The sequence below is a fragment of the Leuciscus leuciscus genome (genome assembly GCF_965113295.1).
Source record: "Leuciscus leuciscus genome assembly, chromosome: 25".
Taxonomy (NCBI): domain Eukaryota; kingdom Metazoa; phylum Chordata; class Actinopteri; order Cypriniformes; family Leuciscidae; genus Leuciscus; species Leuciscus leuciscus.
Genome location: NC_138724.1, coordinates 18,749,869 through 18,776,287, shown reverse-complemented (window position 1 = coordinate 18,776,287; position 26,419 = coordinate 18,749,869). Strand labels below are relative to the sequence as shown.

Below are 26,419 nucleotides of genomic sequence, written 5' to 3'. Positions count from 1 at the left end.
CAACATGAACAGGGCCCTTACATGACAACAAGATGCGTTTAGCAACTTAGCCATTGTTTAAATTCACCTAAATAGTGTTTTAGACGGCTAGCTGTAGTCTCGCGCTGAAGTCCCGTGGGAACTCAGTTGTAGCCGGAAAAAGGTAAACAACAGTGTGCAGGTGGGAGGAGAATTTACATTTTCATTGTCTTCCTTTCCATGACCTCGATATTCTGCAGTTGTGGCTAGTTGTACTTCAACTTGATGTGCAAACTCCCATACAAGTACTACGCGCTAAAGATTACCGCATTTGCAGCGAACACTTTGAAAAAGATGACTACACAGACACAACACAGCGGGGCCGGTTGAAGAAAAATGCCATTCCGTGGATGAAGACGCATGCAACCACTGTGGAGGTAATGTAAACACGGGACTTCAGCGCGACACTACAGCTAGCCGTCTAAAACACTATTTAGGTGAATTTAAACAATGGCTAAGTTGCTAAACGCATCTTGTTGTCATGTAAGGGCCCTGTTCATGTTGGACAGACATTTTAATTGCATTTTGTGTCTGTTAACAGGCACAAAGACACCCTTTATGTTTATGCCCCCATAACTGCCGTTATAGCTGAGTGGGAGCTCTGGATATTAGCTGTAGTAGCTCCGTGTTGCAAGCACCGATCCGGTTCGTCACAAAGGTCTAACGATCAAGATTAACTTAAAAATTGCCCGGAGTTCTCCTTTAAGCTTAGAAGCCGAGGATGTAATCCAGCAGGAACTGAAAAGTCGTGCGCAGTCCTACGACACCGGATTAATTTGGCCGCTCAAAATTATCGCAAGGGAAATTCCTTCACCACGACAGCCCTACTATATAATGATATACATTTTTATAATTTCATCAAAGCTGCACTTTTCTCTTTTATTCTGTTCATTTACTGTCCAAATTAACTGATTCAACTTAATGAATCATATTTTAGGATGAATCAATTCACTAGACTGAATCTAACTTTAGGACAAACCAATTTAGGTTACTTGTTACTGGGAAAGTGTAACCAAAACTGTATGCCAGTATTCTGAAAAAAGGGAAACAGACTCATCTAAATGATATGGGAAACATATTTGGGAAAGCGCTAAATGCTTTTTTTATAACTGAAATGCAGCAGCCAGAGCTGAATCCTCCAAATGCATGTCCTGTAACAATGCATTGATTTGTTCAATTGAAAGTCAATGATAGCAGCCATATGATTGATTGATGTTAATCAAAATGAATGTCCCTGAAAGGCATAGCTATCACTCAAATCAATTTTCATTGATTTAGAAAAGGACTCCAAGGTGTACAGTATAGCATGACCACAGCTAAAAGACAATTTCAAGGACAGTCCTGCAAGAGTCCTGTTAATGAGACATCATGGATGTTTGGATTACAGTCAGAAGTAAGGGGTTTAGGGTTTTAAGTGTATGTTACGATAAGAGGATATCCATGTGAAGCTAATAGGGAGACATCACAAATGCAACATTAGTCTTTACATCGTCTGAAGAGTCCAGTCCAAACACATTTATCCTGTGTTTTCAGTTGTGTAAAGAGGGTTATAAGAGCAGGGTGTATGGAGGAATTAGAGGGATAATCAAAGAGCTGCTGAACGCAGCACGACTGGGGTTTGGACCAAGCTGGCCTAAGCCCAGTATTGCTTCTATGAGCCAGATGGTGTGGGATGGAAGTACAGAAGTGAAAGTACAACATATGTGAAGACTGGTGAGGCAGATCTCACCAGGACAAACTGAATGCAAATAATACAGGCTGCCACGGAAACGACAAACTAGTAGCTCCGACCCTGCTACCCTCGGCAGAGTGACAAAGTACAAATAAACAAGAAAGGTATGAAAGTCTCAGGCACTGCAATGCCTCCCGATTGGCACAATGCCCAAAGCAACATGGGTCTATTGGCTTTTTGTAATTAATACATTGCCTGTTGCCCTCTTTGTTGTTGTTTGATGAAAATCTTAGGAGGAGGCAGAACTCAGATGATTAACAAATGTAGGTGATAAAAAAAATGACACTTTTTTAAAACTTTTGACAATCAGAATTAGCTGAAAAAATTTGAGCGATTAAAAGTTTAAATTTCATTTTTAAATACAAAAAAAATTATATTTGTGGATGAATCTTTACAAACTTGCAACTAGAAAGAATTTTAAATGTGTATATCTGTTAAAAGTGAATTTTGTCAACTTTTAGGAGTAGGGCTTAAAAACCACAAAACTCCTTTGCCATTTTGAATAAACAGATGGTTTTGCAGAGCAGTGTGTTCAGCCAGCATCCAGTTTCCACGACTCCCTTTGGCATTTTTCCACAGTCGCGAAAGAATGGGAAAGAATGTAGCATTAAGTCCAAGGCTAAGTTAAGGTATCCAGTGTATCTGTTAAAGTACAAGCATCTTCATAACAGCTGATTATTAATTAATGACTTAAGTTTGACTACAGAAACATCTTAATTGCATTAGCATCATAAAACAGTCATTTTTTAAAGGGGACATATCATGCTAAATCCACTTTTTTTAGCCCTTAAATGCATTTTGTTGTGTATTTGGAGTGTTTAGAAGTACAGAGAAGTTGAAATTATTCTCTTCAGGTGCTTCGTTGATATCTTTAAATTCTGTTTTGGTCATATTTTTCAACCGGTTCAGATTTTTCTGTCATCTATGACGTTTTTTCAACTATTACATCACAGTATTTGCAGCGGAACTGCCAAATAAGGACATCGACTTCCGACCCAACACTTCCAGCAATCCGCCATTTTTATTTCTCGCTGCAATATTGTAGTCCAAGCTAAAGGATGCAGAAGTTACGAGAGGGTAAGTTAAAATGTTCGGTTGTTGGATGTAGTAAACCACACGCTTCATTACACCGTCTAATGTTGATGAACTGCCGCACTTGTGACAGGGCGCATGTTTAACTGAAAGAACGAGCAGAGAGAGAGACCCGGTCGCGCGCGCGTGCACTCTCTCTCTTCGGAGCCAGGCGAAAGTGTAAACAAGACTTCACCATTTCCAAACTAGGCGCTGTCTTGCTCTCTCTCCCTCGCACATATTAATCAAAATAAATCGACGCGGTGGTAAAAGGTCGGAAGACCAAAGTTTCATGTGTAAATAAATACAGTAACACACCATTGCGATACATACATCCATATGAAGACGTTGTTCTGCAGGTTCGTCGTCTTCATTTTCATCTCGCTCCGGCTCCGACTCTGGCTCAAACATGTAAGGCTGGATGGACAAGTCTTCCGTTGTTGACATTTTGTTAATAATGTGTGAATAAAAAGTTTCTGTGCCGCTAGATAATCGTATCTCTGCTATCAAACTACAAAAATGGCCGCACAGGGTGGAGTTGAACCGAGTGTCACCTCTGCAACCTGGAGAGGGGGCGGGTTATGAAGTGTCTCAATTGCATTTAAAGAGACCGCACCAAAACGAGTTGCTCTCAGACACACATCAGAAAAGGGGTAGAAAAGGGGCCTGTGGAGCTATAATAATGAGGAATTCAAACCCAAGCATTGCAGTTCCGCTTTATATAGACCACAAATGTATGATTTATTTGTAAAAAGGAACGATTTAAAAGCATGATATGTCTCCTTTAAGATCTCAGTGTAGAGATCCAGTCCTACCTCACCTGACCCGCTTGGTATAAATATCCGCTCATGAACTCTAAAAATTAGAGCACTCTGTTAAAATAAGCTCAAACAGTGCTGTGATAGAAGACAGACCAAGCATCCGCACTGCTCCAGATATTTTGCTCTAGATATGGTCACCCAAGAGATTGAGGCCTCTGGAAGTTTGGGAACAGAATCGCCTCATCCGAGCATCTAAAACAGTCACTCATGCTACCATCCTATGTGCTTTTGGGAGCAAATAACCTTCTGAACAGTCTTACTGTGGTGCACTGTATTAGTGATGCTAAATCTGTTTATCCCAGTGGAACAAGCCATTTCATTCCCATTTCATGTACAGATGACACAGAGGTTAGCAATATTACGACATTTCTTTTTATTTAAAATATGACATGTACATTCGTGAAGCATTAAGCACCACAGGTGTTTGTTTTTATCTAACTAGCTTTTCACCACGGACAGAATTAATGTTACTTTTAAAGGGCTTATGGTAATCCCATAAATGTGTCATCAATCCAGACTTAGTCCACACCACTGGTTGAGAGAAGTATGATGGGAGACTTAAAGGCACAGTGTGTAAGTTTCACCGCTAGAGGTTGTTTTTTCATAAAAGCTTGATGACGCCATGAATGAGCATGGAATCATTGTCGTCTTCACCTCCACAGCCGATGGAAAACAAAACAGGACTCAGGCAGAAATCATGTTAATTGGTGAGCTAATGTTTAAAAGTGCTCCTATTATGCTTTTTCGAATATTACCTTTCATGCAATGTGTAGCTGTCTGTCAATGTAAACGATCTGCGAAGTTCTGAAGCAAAAGTGACGATAAATAAAGTTATTTTCTCTCAAAAGACTTAAAAAAACCTTCTTCAAAGGATGAGGATGTGAAGAGTCAGTGGTTAACATTACCTTATAGCCTTTTGATGATTTATTCTCAAATCTATGTGAGGTCTAAATGGGACTTACAAAATGCTTATCCATTACAAATGGGACAATACCCATTTTATTTGGACCAACTTGCTCCTCAGAATCACAACCTGTAAGTATAATTAATTATTGATGTATATATTTTCGACTGGGTGTTCAAAATACATCGTTTTGTGTTTTATGTTGTGCAGGTCTCCGCCTAACTGGCTAACTCACGTTCGGCTAATCAGCTGTGGACCCACTATTACCTAAAACTGAGAAACGTCCTGCTCAAGTCGTCCTTACGATGGAGGTTGAAGTTGAATAACTAGTTCTTCCAATGTTTCATCATCGGACTTGCGCTCGGATTGATATGGTAAAATCGACGCAGTCGTTTCTGTCTTTACAGTGTGTACAATCGCTGAGCTTTAGGAAGCCTCCGGAGCTGAAATTCAGTTGTGGTAATGGGCATTTCGTTTCCAACACACGCTGTAAGCGGTAACCCGATCACAACAGACTGGGCCATCTGGCCAATCAGAGCAGAGTAGGCTCTCGGAAAGAAGGGGTTTAGAGTATATTATGAGAAAATGAAACTGTTATTTGACCTTTGGTGCATGTAAAACTGTTGTAGAAGACTACCAAAACAAAATTAGAAACCTTTAAAATAGCATAATAGAGGCTCTATAAAGTTTTATTAAGGTTACTGTAGTAAGAAGCAGGGGAGGGCCGAGAACACCAGGACATTTTCCGTTGCTGTTTTTATTATGCTTATATGCCGCAATCGGCCACTGCCCCTCCTTACGTTTTGTAGTTTATGCATATCTTATGATTAAAGTTACGATTAAAGTTGTTTAACATTTGCCTCCTACGTCCCTGAACTTGAACTTTGTTATGTTTGGTCACTTAAATTCACACTATTTTAATTCATTCGAATGAAATAGCCACAAATGTTTAATTTACTACTCATACAGGTCACTTTATCTGACAAATTAAAATTGTGGTGTAACGCAGTTTTACTTGGTCAAAACAATCGTACTAAAATACATTTGAGTGTGTTGAAAGTTAACATTAATCTGTCCATTAGCTCGGTGGCTGGTAGACACTTGTTGCACACTGCAGTAAGCTAGATCGATATTAGAATTTCATATTAATAAAAACTGGATGACTTGTGTTCCTAAAAGAAATGCAATTAATTTTTAAATATATTTTATGGTGGAGAAAATGCTATATTACTGTTACGGTATGTAAGACGTTACTAGCGGTAAATCAAGAAATCGAGATTCAAACAAGAAGACTAACTGTGTTGAGCTATATAACAATGATTCATTTTTGGTGATTTTCATCCAAAAATCTCACATATTGTGCCTTTAAAAAGACCATTAAAGTAATAATCAGAAATTATTATAAACTATAGTTAATATATAATTGTACATGATGAAAGTGCTCCATACGCTCTATAAAGCCCTAAAACAATACTAACACTTTGACGCTCCGTGTTACATCTACACAAGAAGCGAGTGCCCTAGTTTCTTCTGGTAATCCTAGTCCTGTGATTTGGCAATGCCGCTGTTAAGCATATTAAAGCCTCTTTTATCGCGGATGTGTCACTGAAACTCAGACAGCCACCTGGGTAAAGGGTGTGGCAACGGCACAATGCCCCAGCATGTTGTGATTTTATGCCTTATTTGCATGGATTTCTGATATTAACTTTTATACTGGCACCATACAAAGTTCTTTGGTTCACAGAACTCAAACATAGTAACATCTGATAACTTGCACAATAAGTTGGCAGTCCACAAATGGAACATAAATGAAGCAGCATATGCAAAATAATCTTAATTTGATAAAAATTATTGCACATATTACATTAGACATTTAAGTATACTTTAGATATAGATTTTAAGTTTGCGCATTGTGAAAAGAGCACATTATGTAAGATGTGGGCTAAGGAGGAAGCAAGTTTTAAAGAAAGAAAAGGGTACGAGAAGATTGTTGGTGCAGTACCACTGTTTCCTGGGGGGCCAGAAAACTCCAGCCTAAACCTGAGCCAACTATGAGATCATGCCACCACACAGACCGTTCATTAGCATTTGAAGCCACATCTTTGTGCTTCTGAATAAGGGCTGGATGTTTTTCAACACTGACGAGACTCAACAACCCTGTGCCATTTTACCATAACGTCCTGGTGCCACAAAGACTTCTTATCCTTATAAACAGAATATGGCCAATAGGTAGAAACAAAAGAACAATTAAGCATTAGACCTAAGAAAATATGAAGTGCTTTTTATAAAAGCAATCTTTTATAATTGGCCTTATTAAGTAAAGCATATATACCTAGCACATTAGCAGTTCAAATGGAAAATGTCATGATACAGCAAGTGATGGAAAAATACACATGCTCAGATGTTAATAACAGGTTTAAACTGCAATATAGAGGCTTGCTTATGAAATATCTTCTGAGAGAACATGGGTTTGTTCTATGAGTCAGCATCTCTGAAATGTCATTGTTTCCTTGGTCCTTTAACCAGATGATTTATAGACAGCGACTTAAAAATTAGCAGCTGACAGGTTGAGGTTTCAACCTTTTTTTAATTATATACAGTATGTCTAATAATAACATTTGATAGTATGTAAATAGATCTTGAATATTCATTTTTCCATTTTTAAAGTCAAAGTATAAGGTAATTTTAATGGAAATCATGTGCAATGGTTCATGCATAATTCATTTAATATTAGAGTAAGGTATTCAAATGACTATTAACAACAAGGCTTTTAGAAGTTACATGAACAGAACCAGATATGTTGTATTTAGGCCTATTATAAATCTTTTTGTTCTAAACATTATCCAGCCTTTTGAAGAGATCCTATTACAAATCTTCCCAGCTAGTGACTGCAAATCATGTCAAATTTTGTCCATTGACCCTCAGCCATCTACCTTAAAGTTGATAATGATTAAAATTATAGTGGTGATAAATTAGCAATTTCCAAAAAATAATCCAAAATTATTTAATCTTTTATCTCTTTTATACACACCTCTTTGGAATACTTGAGTGTTGAGCACTAAAGTATTTTTTGCATCATGAGCACTTAACTATATATTTGGCCACTTTCCATTGTGGCAACATACCGCTGCTACTTTTATGTCCCTTGTATCGCTCATGGTCTCCTATCTTGGGACTTTAAACAGTTATTACTACTGACTACATAAAACAGTAGAAAATTAAAATCATGACCATAAAACTGTGCAAATATTGTTCAGAAAAACAAGGAAGGAACTAATAAGAAACATAAAGAACTTATAACTATGTAAGTTATAACCTTAACATCACGGACAACATGCTATGTTGTTGTTAAATATGTTATGGACTAATTGAGAAAACTAGTCCATAGTAAAAGTAACTTGGAATGGAGATTAATAATAATAACAATATTTAAATGTATTTTTTAATATTGTTGCTCTTTTGTCTCGTTGCTAGGAAGGTTGATTTTCTACGTTGTAATGAACTATTTTTAAAGTTTTAAAATAATCTACAAAATAATTTGGTATAATTCAGTATTCCTTTATTTGGTCAGCCGCAATCTAATAAACCAAATAGTGTATAGAAAGACAGTCATTATCAAATAATAGATCCAAATTAATTCCTGATGCCTGGGTTTTTATTTTACGTTAATGACCGACTCCCTGTACCAACCTTACATATTGGCTGTCAAAGTCTCATTTCCATGCATTAGGTAAATCCAAGATTTATTACTGAGCTCAAGCTTATATTTAACTCACAGCTTACACAGATTCTATCGCTCCACATTTCCAATATCCTACCGCAGTTACATTTCACACAAAGAACTGTGCCAAAGAAACACCATTTAAACAGAAAATCTCCTAAGGCAATCTGTACGATTAGCAAATAAAAAGGTAAAAGATCTTAAACCAGAACACGCAACAATAATTGGCCAAGTTAGACCACAGTGATTCAGCAGCAGTGGAGGAATTCTCACTGCAGCACTACATAGGAAAGAGAGGGTGAACCTCCCACACTAAATTTGCAAGCTCCCAGGGATAATGGCACTCACCCACATACCCACCAACACAAACACCTTCAAATGAATAAAAGACTGAAATATTTCACCAAAAGGTGACTTTGAAGCAAATGGGACAGCCTTACGTCATACCACCTCGCCATTTAACTCAGCCATAACACGTCTACGCTTGTGTGCATGGCTGGTCAACCGCACTTTCATCAAGAATGTTCAAATTTCCTCAATGTTGAATGCAACTTTAATATAAACTTAATGCGCAGGTGCCATGAGCTGTTACATAAAGATCTGCCGATATACATTTAAATCGGCTAATGAGCTGACTGAGTAAACAAGTAAATTAGAATTTAACGGTTTATTTTGATGGCAGCAAAGCAAAGGTTACGGTTAAATGTTTGAGGGAAAACATATGGACAAAATTGCATGCCTGTCTAAGAGATTGTCTTTTAATTAAAAGTGCTACAATCCACAGACGGGCACCTTGCCACTTAGATCGCGTCCCTTTCCGCTGAGTAATCCACCACTGAGAGTTTGTTTGTCTCAACTGACCGTTCCTAAATCCTGGAAGATTATCCAGTAAGTCCAAAGTTGAATTGCTAATATTTTCTAGGTTGGACCATTTGTGCTGTCCATGGAAACTGTAATCAGTAGGTCTAAAATTGCTGTTCCTTTTTTCCCCAGCATTTTCCAATGTCAAACGGAGCAGAGCATGAGTCACTTTGGTAAAGCCCTACAACACATTCACCCTTGTCTTAAAAGTCTTCAATGGCCCATTTTTACTCTGTGGCAGATGGATGTGCCCTTCAATGTCCTAACACCAATGATATCATGAAAGCTTAATGATGGATCTTCCTAAGCCTAATAACCCAACACACTCCCACGAAACATTTCAATTCATTAAGATTATACTGAAGGAACTTCCATCTCATATTATAAAGAAAAGAACGGCAGGTCCACTCTGCACCTCTACCAGATTTAGGCTACAAACAGTAGCAATGGAACAATGACTCAGCAGCTGATGCTGTTAGACCCACTGATGTCAGTGGGTGTTTCTCTATGTAAGCATCCCACCCAGACAGCTGTGCCAGAAAACAGAACCAAGGAAGCACTGAATCATTTCAGAATTGTGAAATGACAACCAAATGTATTTAAAATAGTCCAGTATTTCCTCAAAAGCTAATAATGATTTAGACTATCAACTCTTCATGGTATCAATTAGATTTATTTTAGTTCAAGCAGGTCTAATTTAGTTCCCTGATGTTGTTTGTACTTGTATGATGTAGAGAAGTTCATCGAGAGCAGAACAGTTGAATATATTAATACAGTAGATTCAAATGTTAGCTGTGCCAAATGAGGCAAAGAGTCATTTTGTTAGTTTAATTAGCCTGCAATGATATTCAAACACGGAACGATTCATCAATTTAGTCATTATTTTTCATGAATGGTCCTTAAGCGGCTAGATGTGCAACCGTGTTGCAAACAGAACGAGAGAGAAAGAGTCACAGACGGCAACGCTGAGTCACGGAGCGGCAAACAAATCAGAGGCTGTGTCTCAAAACCTACTGACAAGCTAGAAAATATTTATGGTCATCATAGTCAAATGGAACATTGTCTAAGTAGGCAGCTTGGTGGTAGGATTGATAATTGTTTAGGAATGTATCAAGATTTTATGGGATATTATGTATATAAATTAAAAGAAGAGTGACAGAGATGACTGTGTATTGACTACCTGTTATGAAAACCTGCTGAGCCGCTTACCTATAAAGTATTTTGGGGCGTTATAAGGTAGTGGAATGCTGTCTAGGAAGGCAACTTGCTAGATTTTGAGATAGAGCAAATATGTTGCATTAATAAATTGATTCCAATTGTCGAACGAATGAGTCTTTTGAATCGGTTCTTTTTATTGAATCAAAAACATAAATCACATCCAGTGTAGTTCAATTCCCGAACTGATGGCATTTAAGCCAGTTTGTTTTAGCGAATCAAAACATACTGTGAATAGTGTAGTCCAATTCCAGAACGAATGACTTCGATTTTTTTAGTGAATCAAAACATACAGCGGTTCATACGAGCCGACTCTTTAATGTATTCATATGACTCATTAATGAACCGCAAGTTTTGTATTTATAACTAGATATTATGTCATCATAAACTAATAACGGTGTTGTGTTATGTCATACAGTAGGGATAATGGGACAAAAAAACTGTTCATTTACTGCCTGTTTTATTGCAATCTGTGGTAGGTTAGCTATTTTTGGAATGAACTGAATGAACTCGTTTTTTTTAGTTTTTTTTTTTTTTTTTGGGGAAATAGCCCATAGGCTAGTTAGGAAAAATATTTGCATTTAATGCCTCCAAAATATATTTGAAAACCGAGTAAACAAGATTATGTAAACAAATCTATCGCAGAATAACTGTTTAGTGGAAATCTGAAACGATCTCATCATCTGACTGCAGCAATAAAAATGTAATTTCTTTTGTCCAAATATTTCTTCCACAAAAGTAGGCTACTAAAAGAATCGTTAATGAACTGAAATCGTTTAAATAATTTCCTCAACTTTAACATTAATATTTCAGATTACGCTTTAAAACTTTTGAGCATATTATTCACAGACAAAGACTAACGTTTAGCATCTTAACACAATACGTAGACGTGAGTCATGCTGCAAATAATCATTTGAGGTGATCACTTTGCACAAGCACAAAATAATACAAATTAAAACAACTTTAAATAGCAACTGTCAAATACACACAATTTCACAACCTGTTAAACGGTCAAATAAAACAGATCTTCAAAGCAACAAAGTTAGTCTGTCCGCGCGAGCTCTCCACCAACCTCCGTCCATCACCTTTTAATCCAGTTGGATAAAGCACAGGAAGATGTTCATCGTACACCCTGTCCCCAGACATATGTCGCAATTACAGGTAGATTTAAACGACTGTCTGGGTGTTTAATTACCTAATTCTTTCGCCGTCACTGAACGCCTCAAAAACGCATTATTATGCGCATGTCGCGCGCGCCATAAGCCCCGATAACCCGACCAAAGTCATAAATAATGTCAAGAAGAACACAAATATGCGGTCAAATAAGGATACGCACCCTCCAAGACGTCACAGTCTCAATAAGCAAAGTGTCACAGACTGTTTGTAGCAGCTCGCATCGCAAGACTCTTTGTCCCGGCCACTGCGACACTGCGTAAAAGTCACGCCAGTCACCGCATCGCATGCTAGAACGCAGTCTCAGTAGTCTGCGTGACAGAAAGTGATACATACCGTATGCTGATGCGGGCCACTTTAACAGTGCGTCGTGTGTCTCGCGACTGATGGGTGTTCAGGAGCGCAGTCACTGCTGTGTGTGTGGGAGGGGCCGGGGAGTGTGTGAGGCTGGCAGATTTGGGTTCTCGAGCAGAGCAGGATGGTTGCAGCAACTCTGGCTGCAGCCACCCGCCGAATAAACTACAGATGCAGCTACTGTCTGAAGAAGAGGGGCAGGCGGGGAGGGGGAGGAGGGGGAGTTAGTGATACTTTCAATGCACCACAAGTAACCCTTTCATGTCTTGTCTGGTCTGGACTTGTCTTATTATATTATATTATTATATCATATTATATATTATATTTAATATCTTTTGTTTGGCTCCTTTTCATGCATTTGTGGGATCAGTCTCACTGATTTTCTTTGTTTTATTGGTGGTTTGTTCAGGCTGCTGCATTGCACCGGCCTCACGCAAGCTCTTTATAAAGCCTGAAATTGCAATATGGCTGCATCACACACCCAGTCATGTGATGTACATATGGCGGCATCCATGAGGCGATGGCCTGCTCCATGTAGAATAAGGGTCCATTTACACAGGACATGTGTTTTGCTTTCCATTGCCCTGCTTTTCCTTTGTTTTTCTATGTAAACAACATGCGCTAGACAGATGCGTTTGACCGTTGCTCTTGCATCTAGTGTTTTTTGCAGCATTTCACATGACACAGTGTTCTAAAAAATGCCGCAGTCAAGTTATAAGAAGTTGAACTTGCATTTTGTTTTGTTCCATTGGCCTGTGTTTTACAATTTTAACCCCCAAAACACCCCAGACAGCAACAAAGTGTCGGCCCAGATCCGGCCCACATCTGGTACGCGTGGAATCCACATACCAGACGTGGCCCGGATCTGGGCCGACACTTTGTAAATACTTTTAAATACTTGTAAATAAATTATTTTGGTGCAATGTTTTTTTTTCTGTGCCCCTTCTGTTCAATTTCCTCTCTTTGGAACAATCCATATTATTTTGTAATTAATTAATGAATCATGTTGTTTTCCACCTTAAAATGCACTGGGAAACTTACTGTCATAACCAGTGCATCAATCTAATGATTTATTAAAAACATCATAAAGACAAAGTATGCTAAAATCAGCGCCAGGTAATTTTTATGCTATGGTTTTGTGCTTTGACTCAAACAGAATCTGCAGTGTTATCAGTATCCAAATCATAAATTATTGAGCAGCCTCAATTATGCATGTCTGGCCTGCCTCTACTCTTTAGGATGTCAGCACAAACTGTATGAATGAATGGCTCCAAAACACTATTATATTATGTCTTTTTGAAGAAGAAAAAACATTGTCAGTAACTCTAATATATTATATACACTATATTGTTCGAAAGTTTGGGGTCAGTACGTCTTTTAATATTTGTCTCTTTGAACCAAGGCTGCATTTATTTGATCAAAATACAGTAAAAACAGTAATATTGTGAAATATTATTAAAATATAAAAGAAATGTTTTCTGTTATTATTCTTTATAGTGAAATGTAATTTATTGTGATGCAAAGCTGAATTTTCAGCATCATTAGTCCAGTCTTCAGTGTCACATGATCCTTCAGAAATCATTCTAATATGATTTATTTTGTGTGTATCATTATAGATGCTCTTACTGTCACTTTTAATCAATTAAATGCATCCTATGTTCTAGTTCTGTTTTTGTTTAATTTTCATTCTGTTTTCTGTTCTGATTTGCCTGAGTTCGTTCTGCTAGTTTGTTCCAATGGTTCCTCATTAGTTCCTCACCTGTTCTTAGTTCTGTTGATTACTCGTCTGTGTATTTAAACCCTCTGTTCATGGTTCTGTGTCGTTTCAGTTTACGTGGTTGTTTATACTATTACTCCTTGTGATCTCAAGCGTGTTTCCATTTGGATTTATTATTAAAGACCGTTTGTTTGTACTCCTCCTTTTGTGCTCTCATTATAAACACCCAATACGTGACATCTTGCTGAATCAAAGTATTGTAAATCCCCTTACATGAGTCAGAATTATATCTGGTTCTGGGTATTTGACTGTAAATCCCCTTACAGTATTAATATCTTAAAACTCAAGGTAGTTATATTTAAAAGAATTTGGAAAGGTAATGTAGTAGCCTATAAAATATAATCTGAAATAATTTTCCACATTGCTATTTAACCAAATCAAGCAATTATTTCCAAAGTCAAGGTTAGTAACAAAGCAGGAATTCTGAGAATGTCCGGCAGCTTCTGAGTTTTTTTTCTTCTTTTTTTTCTTCTTTTTTTCATTGTACCAGTACCTGCTCACTTCACTTACTGCTCATCCATAATGTATGACAGCCCTCTCTATGGCCAGCTCACTGTAACTATTTTCACAAGAAATCCCCTCTGAATCATGATCGTGCTAATATTCATAATATAAAATATTTTTTTTAAAAGGCCTAAGACTGCATAGTCAAACTGTGTCTAAATGGAAACTCAAATCAAAATCTGTCTAATCAGCTTGAGTGTTTGTTTTGTTCCTCATTTCAGTGCCTGAGCGGAGACACGAACGTCTCACTGGTCTTTTGTATCGGTGAAAAACAAAAGCCCACTGAAGATTGCTCAAACAACTGAGGGGGATTGTGTTTGTCCGGCGCTTACAAAATATTGTACAGACCAGAACTGGATGAATTGATTTTCAGAGATGGATAATATTTGATGAATTTATTTACCTCAGTGTATGTGTGTGATTTTTTATTTTATTTAATTTTTTGGTTTCAAGAGCAGCAGTCCTTTCCTGAGCCGACTTTACATAAGCCTACTTCAAAAGTGCTTTAAAAATGTTCAGAGGTATGAAGTTTTGGCTCAGGGCCTTAATTATCAGTCTGTCTGAAAGTCATGTGATCGTTCACTTCCCCCTCAGCATCAGTGAAATTCATAATTATGGCTCAGTGCTTGTATTATAAATAGGTCCTGCTAGAGGCTTCGGCTCTACTGTACCAATTTCCTTTGTGTGTGTCCTGGGAGGAAAAGGAAAGAGTCAAGTGACCATAAACTTGTACATTGAGGTCCTTGTTTAACTCACCGTGACACTATTACAGAAAATGACTCCTTTTTTCCTCTTTTAAACCATGAAAGTAAAGATTGTGTCTATGCATGCAAAATTTACATCAGCAACATAAGCATAACACTCTTTAAAAGTGTTTGGGGTTTGGGTAAAGAATTGCTTTGAGGGTTTCCGACTCACGGGAGACATACAAACTAGCAAAGAAATCCCTGATAATAGAATCAGACACCATGAGAGGGAATGTCTGGGTCAGATTCTGGGTATAGCGCCAGCTAGGTGCTATTAACCAGGGCACTCGTAGAAGAGATAGACAAGGTTGAGGGGTCAAGGTTCGGCTGGTTACTTCACTCTGATGCCTTTGTGATGAATGGGAAAGCTAACAGACAGCTTTCTCCGGGTATTCTAGACGTTGTGAGCGAGTCTGGGGGGAACTTGCGAATAAGACGGGCCAGAAATATCCGAAAATTCTTCTCCAGACCATTACTTTCCAGCCTGCAGACAATCAGTCTTCTTAAACATTGACTCATAGAGCATAACGGTGGTTGAAACGTCTCATTTGGCCTCTATAATAGGATATTCGAGGGGATGCAGCCTGTCAGCAGTTAATGCGGGATATGGTCACAGTTTAATAGAAACCAATTATGGCAGAATCTGGCATTAAAAAAAACACAGTAAAAACAATTACTTTAATTTTACTGTAGGCCATTATGTCATTTCTCAGAAAACATTAGATATCATAAATCCATAGTGTCATCATATAAATAGGGGAACAAGAGTTGTTGCTTTCATTCTGTGCATATAGTACTTCTCTCCTGACAAAGTGCACTCATTAGCTCCTCACATCAGTGCTCACCTTGGCTCATGCCAAGATGCAGGTCACCATGGAAACATAGTAGAAGAAGAGAGGAGGAGGTTGAGTGACTCAGTAAAAATGAAAACACTGATCATGCCGTTTCCTCGCCCTGAACCTCCCCATCAGCCAGTTTTAGAAGCTAAACCTCAAGACACTGTGGCTCTGACTGATCAAGGTCATTTCTGCTGTGAGACGGAAGGGACTGAAGTTATACCTGCTGATGGTTTCGCTTTTATATAATCTGGGAGATTGTTGATGCCTCATTTCCTTGGTTCTGTCAGACACTGAAGGGATCAGTCCTGTTACGCAGCACCTTTTAAACTCTATAACCTTTAAAATATGAATATGCTTGTGTTGTAAAAAGTATTTAAAAAAGGCATAACGCAATTTAATAATATGCTCTGGTCAAGCTCAGACACTTAAAACCAAAGGTGTGTGGGTGTGTGTGGGTGTGTGTGTGTGTGTGTGTTTGTGTATGTATATATAAATATATAAAGTTAGTTTTAGCGAGGAATAGACAGTTAATTAACTTTTTTTTTTTTAATTTTACATTTGAAAAACATAAATGTGTTATATATATATATATATATATATATATACTGTATATATATATATTTATATGTGTGTGTGTGTGTATGTGTGTGTGTGTGTGTGTGTGTGTGTGTGTGTGTGTGTGTGTGTGTGTGTGTGTGTGTGTGTGTGTGTGTGTGTGTGTGTGTGCGTGTGTTTGTATAATCTGTTCTCCATTACTTACAATATCCATTAGATGGTTCATCATTTTATATTTATGAACAGGACGGGAAAGGACTGAGAACATAATTTTTAAAAAAATTAAAAAACTTGCAGTATATCCTTAATTCAACTTCAAGTGCTTATATGGCCAAACATTTTTAGCAAAATATCCATCAGTCCTAGACAAAGCAATTAATTTAGCCAATACTTTATTTTCCATTTTGTTACCAATCGGAATAGAAACAAATCTATTTGTGCCCTAGGACAGCCACTGAATTCCCATTAGCTTGAATGTAATTGATCTATGCTAAGGTGCATGCTGAATATGATAGGGTACAATCAATACTGTGGACTTATTTGAACCATCAACCCGGGAGCCTTATGTCGGACAGGCCTTGAGCCACATAAAAGCACAATCTGAGACATCAACCTTTAGTGGCTGTTAACCTTGTATCACCCCACAGACCAGTCATCACAATCTAATCGAAGCACACATCATGCCCTTCAGCAGGGTCAGAGGGCGTCTCTCCACCTCCCAAGCACATTTGGTCATTTTTTGGCGTTGCAGTTTATTAGTGGTGCTCTTTTGCTCTAACCCTAGTAAGCAATAAACTTCGGCAAACTAAAAAATGCTTTAAGGGGTTATCGATTGCCCATTTTCCACAAGTTGGTATGATTCATTAGGGTCTTCGTGTAAAGTTTGTAATATACTTTGGTTAAAATTCCTCAATGGTTGGGTAAAACAACACCCTTTTACCTCCTCAAAATGACATCATGTTGCTCAGAAAATCCAATTATTGATTATTGATTATTGAGAGTGTTTAGGCTTTTTGAGGATTAAAAAAAAGGAGTGAATGGATTTTTTTCATTGTATGGTGGTTGTGTCCACACACTGCAAATTTATAAGCAAACACCATATAAAAGTGAATTTTGCATCCGATGACCCCTTAAAAAAATTCAGAACAACATAGAAAACACAGCAAAACTATCACAGAAAAGGGGGCAACAAGTGACTGTCTTTGTGTTTGAATCATAGAATCATTCTTTCAAGCGATTTGTTCAAACACTGATTCATTCAGGAACAAATTGTTATAGGTACCTATTGTTCAAAATAGTTCTTACTTCACGACCGCTAAAAAAGTATGTTCTATATAGTATGAGTGTGTGTAGTATGAATGTATTCTGGACGTACTACATTCGCCATGTTGTCATGTGACCTACCAGCGTCAGTTATGCTTCACTGCCATTCATAAATCCTCTCTTCACTCGGCCACACTTCAGAATTTCGCCGGAAGAAGTAGGTCATCCCAGTACTTTTTACCTACTCTTTTATGAGTACCATGAATTCGGGCATACTTCTTTTGTCGCATACTGTTTTTCGCCTAATATATAGTAGGGAAGTATGCGGTTTCGAACGCAGACACTGTCTTTGTGAGTGAGTCGTTTTCTTTCAAGCCATTCGTTCAAACACTGATTCATTCAGGAACAAAACAAGTCTGTATGAGCAAGTCATTGAATCATATACTCAACTGTGGTTCTGAATGAAATGGAGGAATGAAACAGCCCTGTTGTGTGTTGCTATAGGAGAAGCGCAACAGTTCTGTTGTGGCTTCATTTCTGTTCCCCACAGACCTTATTTCAGACATTTAACTAAGAGCGTTTTAACACCTATAGATCGTTTGTTTTGTTCCAAAACAGGGACTTAATTTGTTGCAATGTTGCATTTTCTTCTTGGTTTGGTTCGCTTTCACATGGCAACCTTTAAACCGTACCAAAATGTGTTCACGCAAGTTACATGTGAGTAACTGTCCTCTTATTGGTCAGCGTTTCCTCTTCATCATCCATCAAGATGATTCACAAGTTCGCTCCATGAGCTTCTTGTGGCTTTATTTGTAACTGTCGAGACACGCAAACCCTATACGAATGTAGCCGTCATTCCCGCTGTTAAATTATATACTACATTTGTATTAATACTGCAGCAAATTCAAATGCTCTGTGGATTTCCCAGCGCTGTCTAGAGGTTAACAGTGTCAAGACACACGCACACACTATACGAATGTTATAATGCAGCTAGAGCACAAATCAAGGCTTCATCGAGACAGCATTCTTGCATGGAGAAGCACACAATTACACAACATTCAAAGATGAAGAGGTGCTCTTTTGGTTTTCAACTGTGATAACTGATGTGCTCACTCACAGAATCAGACACTACTGCTATTTATATAGTACATTTCCCGTTATGAATTGGTTCGTTGGTCCTTTGGGTCAGATTGCTCTCACACCTCAAGCGAACCGCCCCGAGACCACCACGTTCAGGCAGTCTCAAAGCAATTGTTTTGGTGCGGATACAAGCGTGATTGCCGTGCTCACATATACCTAAACGAACCCAACCAAGGGAGAAAACGCACCAGGCTCCGAAACAAACGCTCAGGTGTGAAAGCACCCTTAAAAACCCATTAAAAAAACATTGACTGATGGAACCGGAAGAGCTAAAACTAGTTTCCTGGTTTTGGCCTACAGAAAAACATAATTCCTGCAGCACACTCTGATTATCATTTATTCAATACTGACTGTGATTATGTGATTGCGGTCAAGTGCCTATATATTCGGAAAACAAAAGCACTGTTAGTCACGTGATTGCCAAATTATGTAGCCATTTACATTGAATTTGTCTCCAGGTACTGTATAATTCACCCCATCAACAGCAGCTTAAGGTTTAAAATGGTTACTAAAGCACTTTCTCCGCAGTTAGGAAATGAATAGCATGCTAGCCTTTTCTTATCACTTATATCGAAACCGATTGTGCCTCAGCTCAAGCCCCGTCCCACCCCACACACACACACACACACACACACTGCAGCAGTCAAGCAGGGCTCTGCAGCTCCTCTCCTCCTGACACAGCTCTTTGATTAGCACTGTGCCAGGCAGCACCCGTGCAAACACACATGCTGACTGGCTGCATGTTGTGCGTGCTATCTGTGAGCTTGCTGTAAGCAACACTGCAGTGTGACCTTGGGCTGGCAGCATGTGAATCAATAGCTTGATTCCCAACTTTTCACTGAAAATATTTATTTATGTGTAGTATTAATAAATGAAAAGAAATGTATGTCTTAACCATGTAATTGTTCATTCAGCTTTGAGCTTTCTCTTTTTATAGTTTATCTTCATATATATACTTTGCATTCAACACTGCTGCAGGATCTAGATGTCACCCTTTCAATCGGACTGACCTCTGACCTCGGCTGAGAACTGGGCGGAATGTCTGGTTATGAAAAGCTGTAGTTGTTGGTCCAGGTCACATTCTGACACGTTGATGTCCCAGGATCGGATACCTGCAGGTACAGAGAGAAATGTGACATGATCAATATGAGAACAGTACTTGAAGATTAGCTACATGTGTACGCAATGTTCATCAACACCCTCATTTTACATCTTTCTTTCATATATCATCCTTCTTTCTTTTTTCTTTTACAATTCATTATTATATTATATTATATTATTATAACAATTCGATTTCCGTAATTTTTTTTATGTATATCATTCCATTTTATTCATTACAAACTACATTACTTAATATGATATATTATAACAGTTTGAGTAAAAATGTTAGTTCAAAAATGAATCATTTTTTACTATATTTATAATATTAATAATCTACTTGTAATATTAATCATTCAAATATTTAAATACATTTATTTTCAGTTTCTTCTTAATTATTCTTATTCTTCTTTTTTCTCAATTTCTTTATTTCTTAATCAATTACAGTTCAAATAAACCTTCTGTTTGTATTCAGGTTTAAATTCGATATTTCAACCCCGTATTTTCAGACATCTGCCACATAGTTCTTCACATGAGATTCAGAGTGTTATGCTCAGAATATTCATTGAGTATTACATAAGATCCCAAAAGTTCAGATGTCTCTTAAGCTCCAACTGTGCTGAACTTCAAAGTGTAAATTGGAGAATTAGGGAATGAAATGAACTCTATGACTCTTATCTCTCCTCGGCTGTGTCCTTCCTCATCTCTTCTTCATACAGATGAAGGGCGGTTTCCCTCAGATTCTATTTGGCTTTGTAGATGAAGTGTAAATGTCGCAAACACTGCAGTGTTTGTCCTCAGAAATGCTGTGTCATTGGGATTTAAAACAGGTAATGACCGCAGAGATGAACGGATACTTCTATTTTCTCAGAATAAGATAGAAACACAACATTCCTTACAGTATTGATTTTATTCTCATCGATTTGCTAATTGCTTATTAAATGTCTGTCAGGAAGAATGGGAGGTTTCTAAATGTCCAAACATTAGAGAATGCTGCACAATTGTAAATGTGCTGAATGTAACAAGTCTACCATTTGACCCTAAAAATTGTGTTCGAATTTGGTTTCTTTTTTTCTTTTTCTTTTGACATGTAAATGCCAAGAATTGTAACTTATACTGGGAATTTGTCCTCAGCCATTTAAACCATCCAAGTTAGTACAAACACATTAGGAGTAGTGAGTAGTGAACACACACACAAACCGTGGACACACACAACCAAAGCATTTTTGCTGTGGCGCCCGGGGAGCGATTAGGGGTTAGGTGCCTTGTTAAGGGCACTTCAGTCATTTCCTGTCAGGATTGAGAATCAAACCTGCAACCTTCGGGTTACCAGCCTGACTCTCTAACCAATAGGCCCACAGACAGGTTCCTCAGGTTTGTGCAGCTGGTAGCTCTGATTTGTTACTTTAGTCTATTTAACTTATAGACTTATGAGCGGTTTTGCACTCAAAAGTTAAGCTTCATGTTCTTAGGAAGACATGCTAGTAGTACTAGCTAGCAGCTAATTTAGCAAAGACACATTTTTATGACAATAAAAGTTGCCAGATAAACATATTTTAGAGTACTAAAGCAAAGGAGTTACAATAAAAAAAAAAATAGAAGACAGCAATCAGTAGATGCCATATGATGAAAACTTTGTACTTTTAAATTGAATGTATTTTCAGTAAACTATAGTTACAGGATATATGCACAGTGAAAAAAATTCAACACACTAAAATTGAAATGTTACATTTATTTGCTGATTTTAAAGCAAAGTACTGGTGATTTTTGGCCACTTTTAATGTAATTACAGATGAATAAATCAGAGATGAAAATCATGCAAAAATTATGGAAATTCCTCTGACAACCTAAAAGGTTGGAAACAAATATATTTTAAGAATTCTACAATAATACAGTGTTTGAAGTGCTATAAAATAGAGAGCTTAGGGGGCTAAAATGTTCAAACTGTTCATTATACACAAGCTTAAATGTGACCCTGGATCACAAAACCAGTCACAAGTCGCACGGGTACATTGTATGGGTCAAAATTATCGATTTTTCTATTACCGGTATGCCAAAAATCATTAGAATATTAAGTAAAGATCATGTTCCATGAAGATATTTCGTAAATTTCCTACCGTAAATATATAAAACATTTATTTTTGTGAGTGAATGCAGCACAATCGTGAACATAAATGGACAATTTTAAAGGCGATATCCTCAATGTTTAGATTTTTTTGTACCCTCAGATTTTCAAATAGTTTTATCTCGGCCAAATATTGTCCTATCCTAACAAACCATACATCAATGGAAAGCTTATATATTCAGCTTTTCCAAAAAATCGACCCATGTGACTGGTTTTGTGGTCCTGGGTCACAAATGATCATGAAGATGATTCTACTGAATGCACCTTTTCACTGACTCGTTTATACTTGAAAATATAAACAACATCTGCTGTCATATTAATCACAGCCCTATAGTAAGTTTAAACACGTGCCCAAAAATATACTGGTAAATAAAAAACATTTGAAACAGCAATAATATCATGAGATCTCCGACCTTAAAAACTGCAGCTTCATCAATTTCATCTAAAAATGCACAATTCATGGCGCAGTGCTCAGTGCAGTCACGCGAGGTCGCCGCAGTGTGCTGATCTTACTAGTATGCAATAATGGTCTCATCGGATATCATATCGCTCAAAAGAAGTACAGAAGACAAGAGATGTGTAATTATGCCCTTAATTATGCTCCATTAAGCAAATGATATCTTTAGGAATGATTTGGAAATAGGCATTTGCAGCGTCGATTGGACTGAAGAAACGTCCATGATTAAATGAACACGTCCACCACAGCAGAGTATGCAGTCTATAGCCTAGCTGTAAACTTGCGTTAAATCAAGTTAGATGAAGTATGCAAGACATTTCGAAGATTTATTTTTAACAATATCCCATAATTAATTCATATAAAAACAAGGATACATACTCGTTATCTGGCATAATTCTCTATGAGTACATATTTAAACGTGTTTTAAATTCTGAGAGAAAAAATATTCTAATAAAGGCATATTTATTGTCAGAAGAGGCATGCTTTCAATAACAGAGGCTCACCGCGCTCTATGTGCTGTCTGGCGGCGTGCAGCTGATGCTCTGTCGCGATCTCACCGATCACTATGAGCATGTAAAAGTTTCCCTGGCGTGAGGTCGGGCCGCGGCGGCGGGGATGCTGAAACTGCTCGCGGTCCTCGTCCTCCTCCACCGCTGCCAGCGCACCTCGTCCTCGGGGCGGGATCTCCATGGAAACAACCCCTGGAGCCGACGCCAGGCCCGCAGTTATCTCCATGACAACTGCTGCCACCTGCCCTGTCTGCAGAGTTAAGACCGGGAGGGCTGCTGCTGACACCAGGCGAAACCAGGCGCTGTTTACCTGCCTGTGATTGGACGAAAGACCATGCAGCTGTGTGATGTCACGCTCGATGCCAAAAAATAGATGCCAAAACGCCAAAAAATTGAATATTCATCTGTAATTTAACTGTTATTTAATCAACTGTTGTTTAATTATTCCTGGTGTTACAATGGACACTGGTTATATATATAATGATTTAATTCAACATTCAACTATGAAATTTAAAATAATAGGCCTAAGGCTATTCGATTGTTATAAAAATGTATTTTGATATATTCAGAAATGTAATTATATATATATATATATATATATATATATATATATATATATATATATATGTATATACTGTAGGTCATACTGTATAATATAAATGTTGAAAATGTTGATTAATATAGATAACATTAACAGTAACAATAACAGTAGTTTTCAGGACATTAAATAATCAAATGTAAAATAACACTGGATAGTCTTCACTGTATAAATTAAACATAGATTAACTAAAGTTATTCAGTGCTTTTTTTTTTGTCCTTTGTTGTTTGATTATAATCAAAAACACAGACAGCAGAAGAAATGTTAGGCTGCTGTCACTTTAGCATGATGCACTGACACACATGCGTTGTTTTTCTCTACTGTTTACTTTCTTAAGCCATAACCGATTATGTTTACAAGAATACTCCCAGATACTGGCATTTTTGACACAATTTTGTGTGAATTTGTCCGTTTCCTTAATTATTATTATTATTATTAATATTATCAGTCAAAAGACGGTGATGTGTGAAATAATACTAATAATAGACTGACTTACCTGCATAATAATCCTTTGAGATCTGCATGGCATGTAAAATATATATGATGAAGTGGGGTTAATAGAACGTTAAGGGAACGTTCTATGAACATTACGGGAAGGTTAGGGGACCGTTCTGCAAACCTAAAAAAAAGATACATTTCTGTCACAAAACCTTCAGGTAACCAAAAACAAACGTTCTGGGAACCCAAAACGTACGTTCCCAGAACGTTCTTGGGAACCAAATATGGTTAGCTGGGATTAAATGACAAAAACTAATTACAATACACCAGAGAAAAGTGAATAGACACATGTGTGTCCGAGTGGTGTAAGGAATGACCTCTACATGTATTTTTTCATTCATCCTTAAAGCTGCATACAACCGACATTTCCTAAATGTTAGTGTAAGGCAACTAATGATATAAAACAGAGAGAGAAAAGGAGGGAGACGCGGTGAAAATAAATAAACAAGAGCTTGGGCTTTCCCTCTGAAGGTGAGTTTGCATGCAGAAGCACCTGTCTGGTCTTGGGCTGGCTTTTCCAGTGAGTCAGCAGTCTGTTAGTCTAACAGAAATGAGCCCATACTGCACTCTGCTGGACTTAAAAGACAAGTGCAGTCCTCACATTTCTGAATACTTTTGTAACAGTAATTGTTGTTTGTCATTTATTATAATGCATTTACAAATGAACAGACAGACTGCATACACAACATATCAGATACAATAAACATAAATGCTTTGTTTGGACAAAGCAGTGCGTCAACAATTTTGTAACCTCAATGACTCCTTAATTGTTGTCTGATTCCTCAGCTCCTCTGGGATTTAAAGTACAGACACTTTACTGACAAGTCCAAAATGTAGCTGTTTGGCCACTACTGTCCTAACTTAGATGCTGAGCTGATGAGCTGAAATGGATCTGGCAGTTTTTCACATAAGCTGACGAGCAAATACCTCCGAAATCCAGACGACAGGTAGGATGACATTGCAGTCCTACTCTATGATACATCAGGTAATGCTGGTATTTTTGGCTGCAATCTGTCATATTGGATAGTAACTAGAACGGCTCACCCAGAATGCAAGCAGAAGGATTTGATCAAGGTAAGTCAAGGAGTTTGTGTTTATAGGTCCAACATCGGTGAATCTCAACATCAGTGAAATTTGTATTAGAAATGTAAAATATGATATTAAAATATAAATTATAACTGATTAATTTTTATTTAATTTATAATGTTCATTGGCATATTTTCATATAATTTGTATTAAGTTATTGTAAATAAATAATACATTTAAAATAAAATGGTAAAATATGTTACATATTATTTATATTGATTTATTTAACTTTTTATAATATTTATTGATGTATTTTACATAATTTATATTAAGTTCTAAATTGTCGTAGCTGCAAGCTATTGGAAAAAGGCTCAGAATGCAAGCAGACAGAAATTAGCAAAGCAAGCCATCTGAAGGTCGGGCTTGAAGTCCAAACCTGAATCTCAACATTAGTGGAATGAAAAAGTGCAAAAGTTGCTAAGAATTCCTAACAATGTGTCACCTAAACACAGTGGCACATGCAGTTGAATCCTTTATTATTTTATTTTGTTTTATTTTAAAGATAATTATTTTAAATATATTTTATTTATTATATTTTATTGTATGTTTCATGAAAATATAAAATTATTAAATAATCATTTAAAATATTTGAATCATATTTATGAATGTATTTTTAAAGGTGCAGTCCGTAGTTTTTCCTCTTTGTCGCCATCTCTGTTCGAAATCTGCAATTGCAGTTATTCGCGGAATTATCAACTTTACGTGGGTTGTGCCTCGGCACGGCACAGCGCGGATGAATCTAATGTTTTGAGGAGAATGTGCGGCTGTCAGTCACCGCGCCGGTCTGGATACTGTCATTCGCAATCACAGATTCTACTTTTTGGAAGTATGACCAACATAAGAATTTTCACCGGAAAATGTCATCTGAACAAGTAGCATCCACTTTTGTTCTGACCAACTAAGGGAAAAAAAGCATTACAGTAAATCGCACTAATTAAATGTAACGATCGCTTTATCATATCACGTCAAACTGTGCAAATTATACTTTGTTCTCAAACAACATCAGCATTGCGTGACTACATTTAATGTGTATTAGGGCTACCTGTAGTTCAGTTTCTATTTCTGTGCAGTCTCATTTCTAATTGTCATACCAACAAATTAATGTTCTTTAGAACCGGTTCTCTTTGAAATACAAACACACATATTTGTAATCAGATGCATATTTAAAACTGGAATATATTCAAATTTTCACCTTTCAAAAGGATAAAAATGTATCCTTGTTTTCACATGGGCCCGGTTGCAGTCTCTTTTTTTTCTGTAGCCGGTCCGAAGTCCGAAGTCTTTTGCATTTTACAAGGGGTGAATCTCCAGTTGTCACTGGTAACTGTCGTTTGAACCTTTCTGGATCCGCCAT

General features: G+C 37.4%; 2 protein-coding genes across 4 annotated transcripts in view; both read right to left on the bottom strand.

Moving 5' to 3' along the window:
- The window catches only part of map1ab (microtubule-associated protein 1Ab), a 40,623-nt gene extending 17,477 nt beyond the window's left edge, over window positions 1-23,146 (bottom strand). Inside the window, exons 1-2 of one of the 2 annotated variants that reach the window (XM_082160149.1) lie at window positions 22,878-23,146; window positions 19,705-19,806 (exon numbers count right to left, since the gene is read on the bottom strand). In XM_082160149.1, coding sequence (XP_082016275.1) covers window positions 19,705-19,806; window positions 22,878-23,109 — 334 coding nt within the window. In that variant the 5' untranslated portion in view covers window positions 23,110-23,146. Of the gene's footprint in view, window positions 1-11,852; window positions 11,904-19,704; window positions 19,807-22,877 lie in introns of those variants that run through there. The other variant, XM_082160150.1, reaches the window with a different exon arrangement.
- cUnh15orf40 (chromosome Un C15orf40 homolog) overlaps window positions 1-26,419 on the bottom strand; it is a 149,961-nt gene that overhangs the window by 107,466 nt on the left and 16,076 nt on the right. The window lies entirely within an intron of this gene.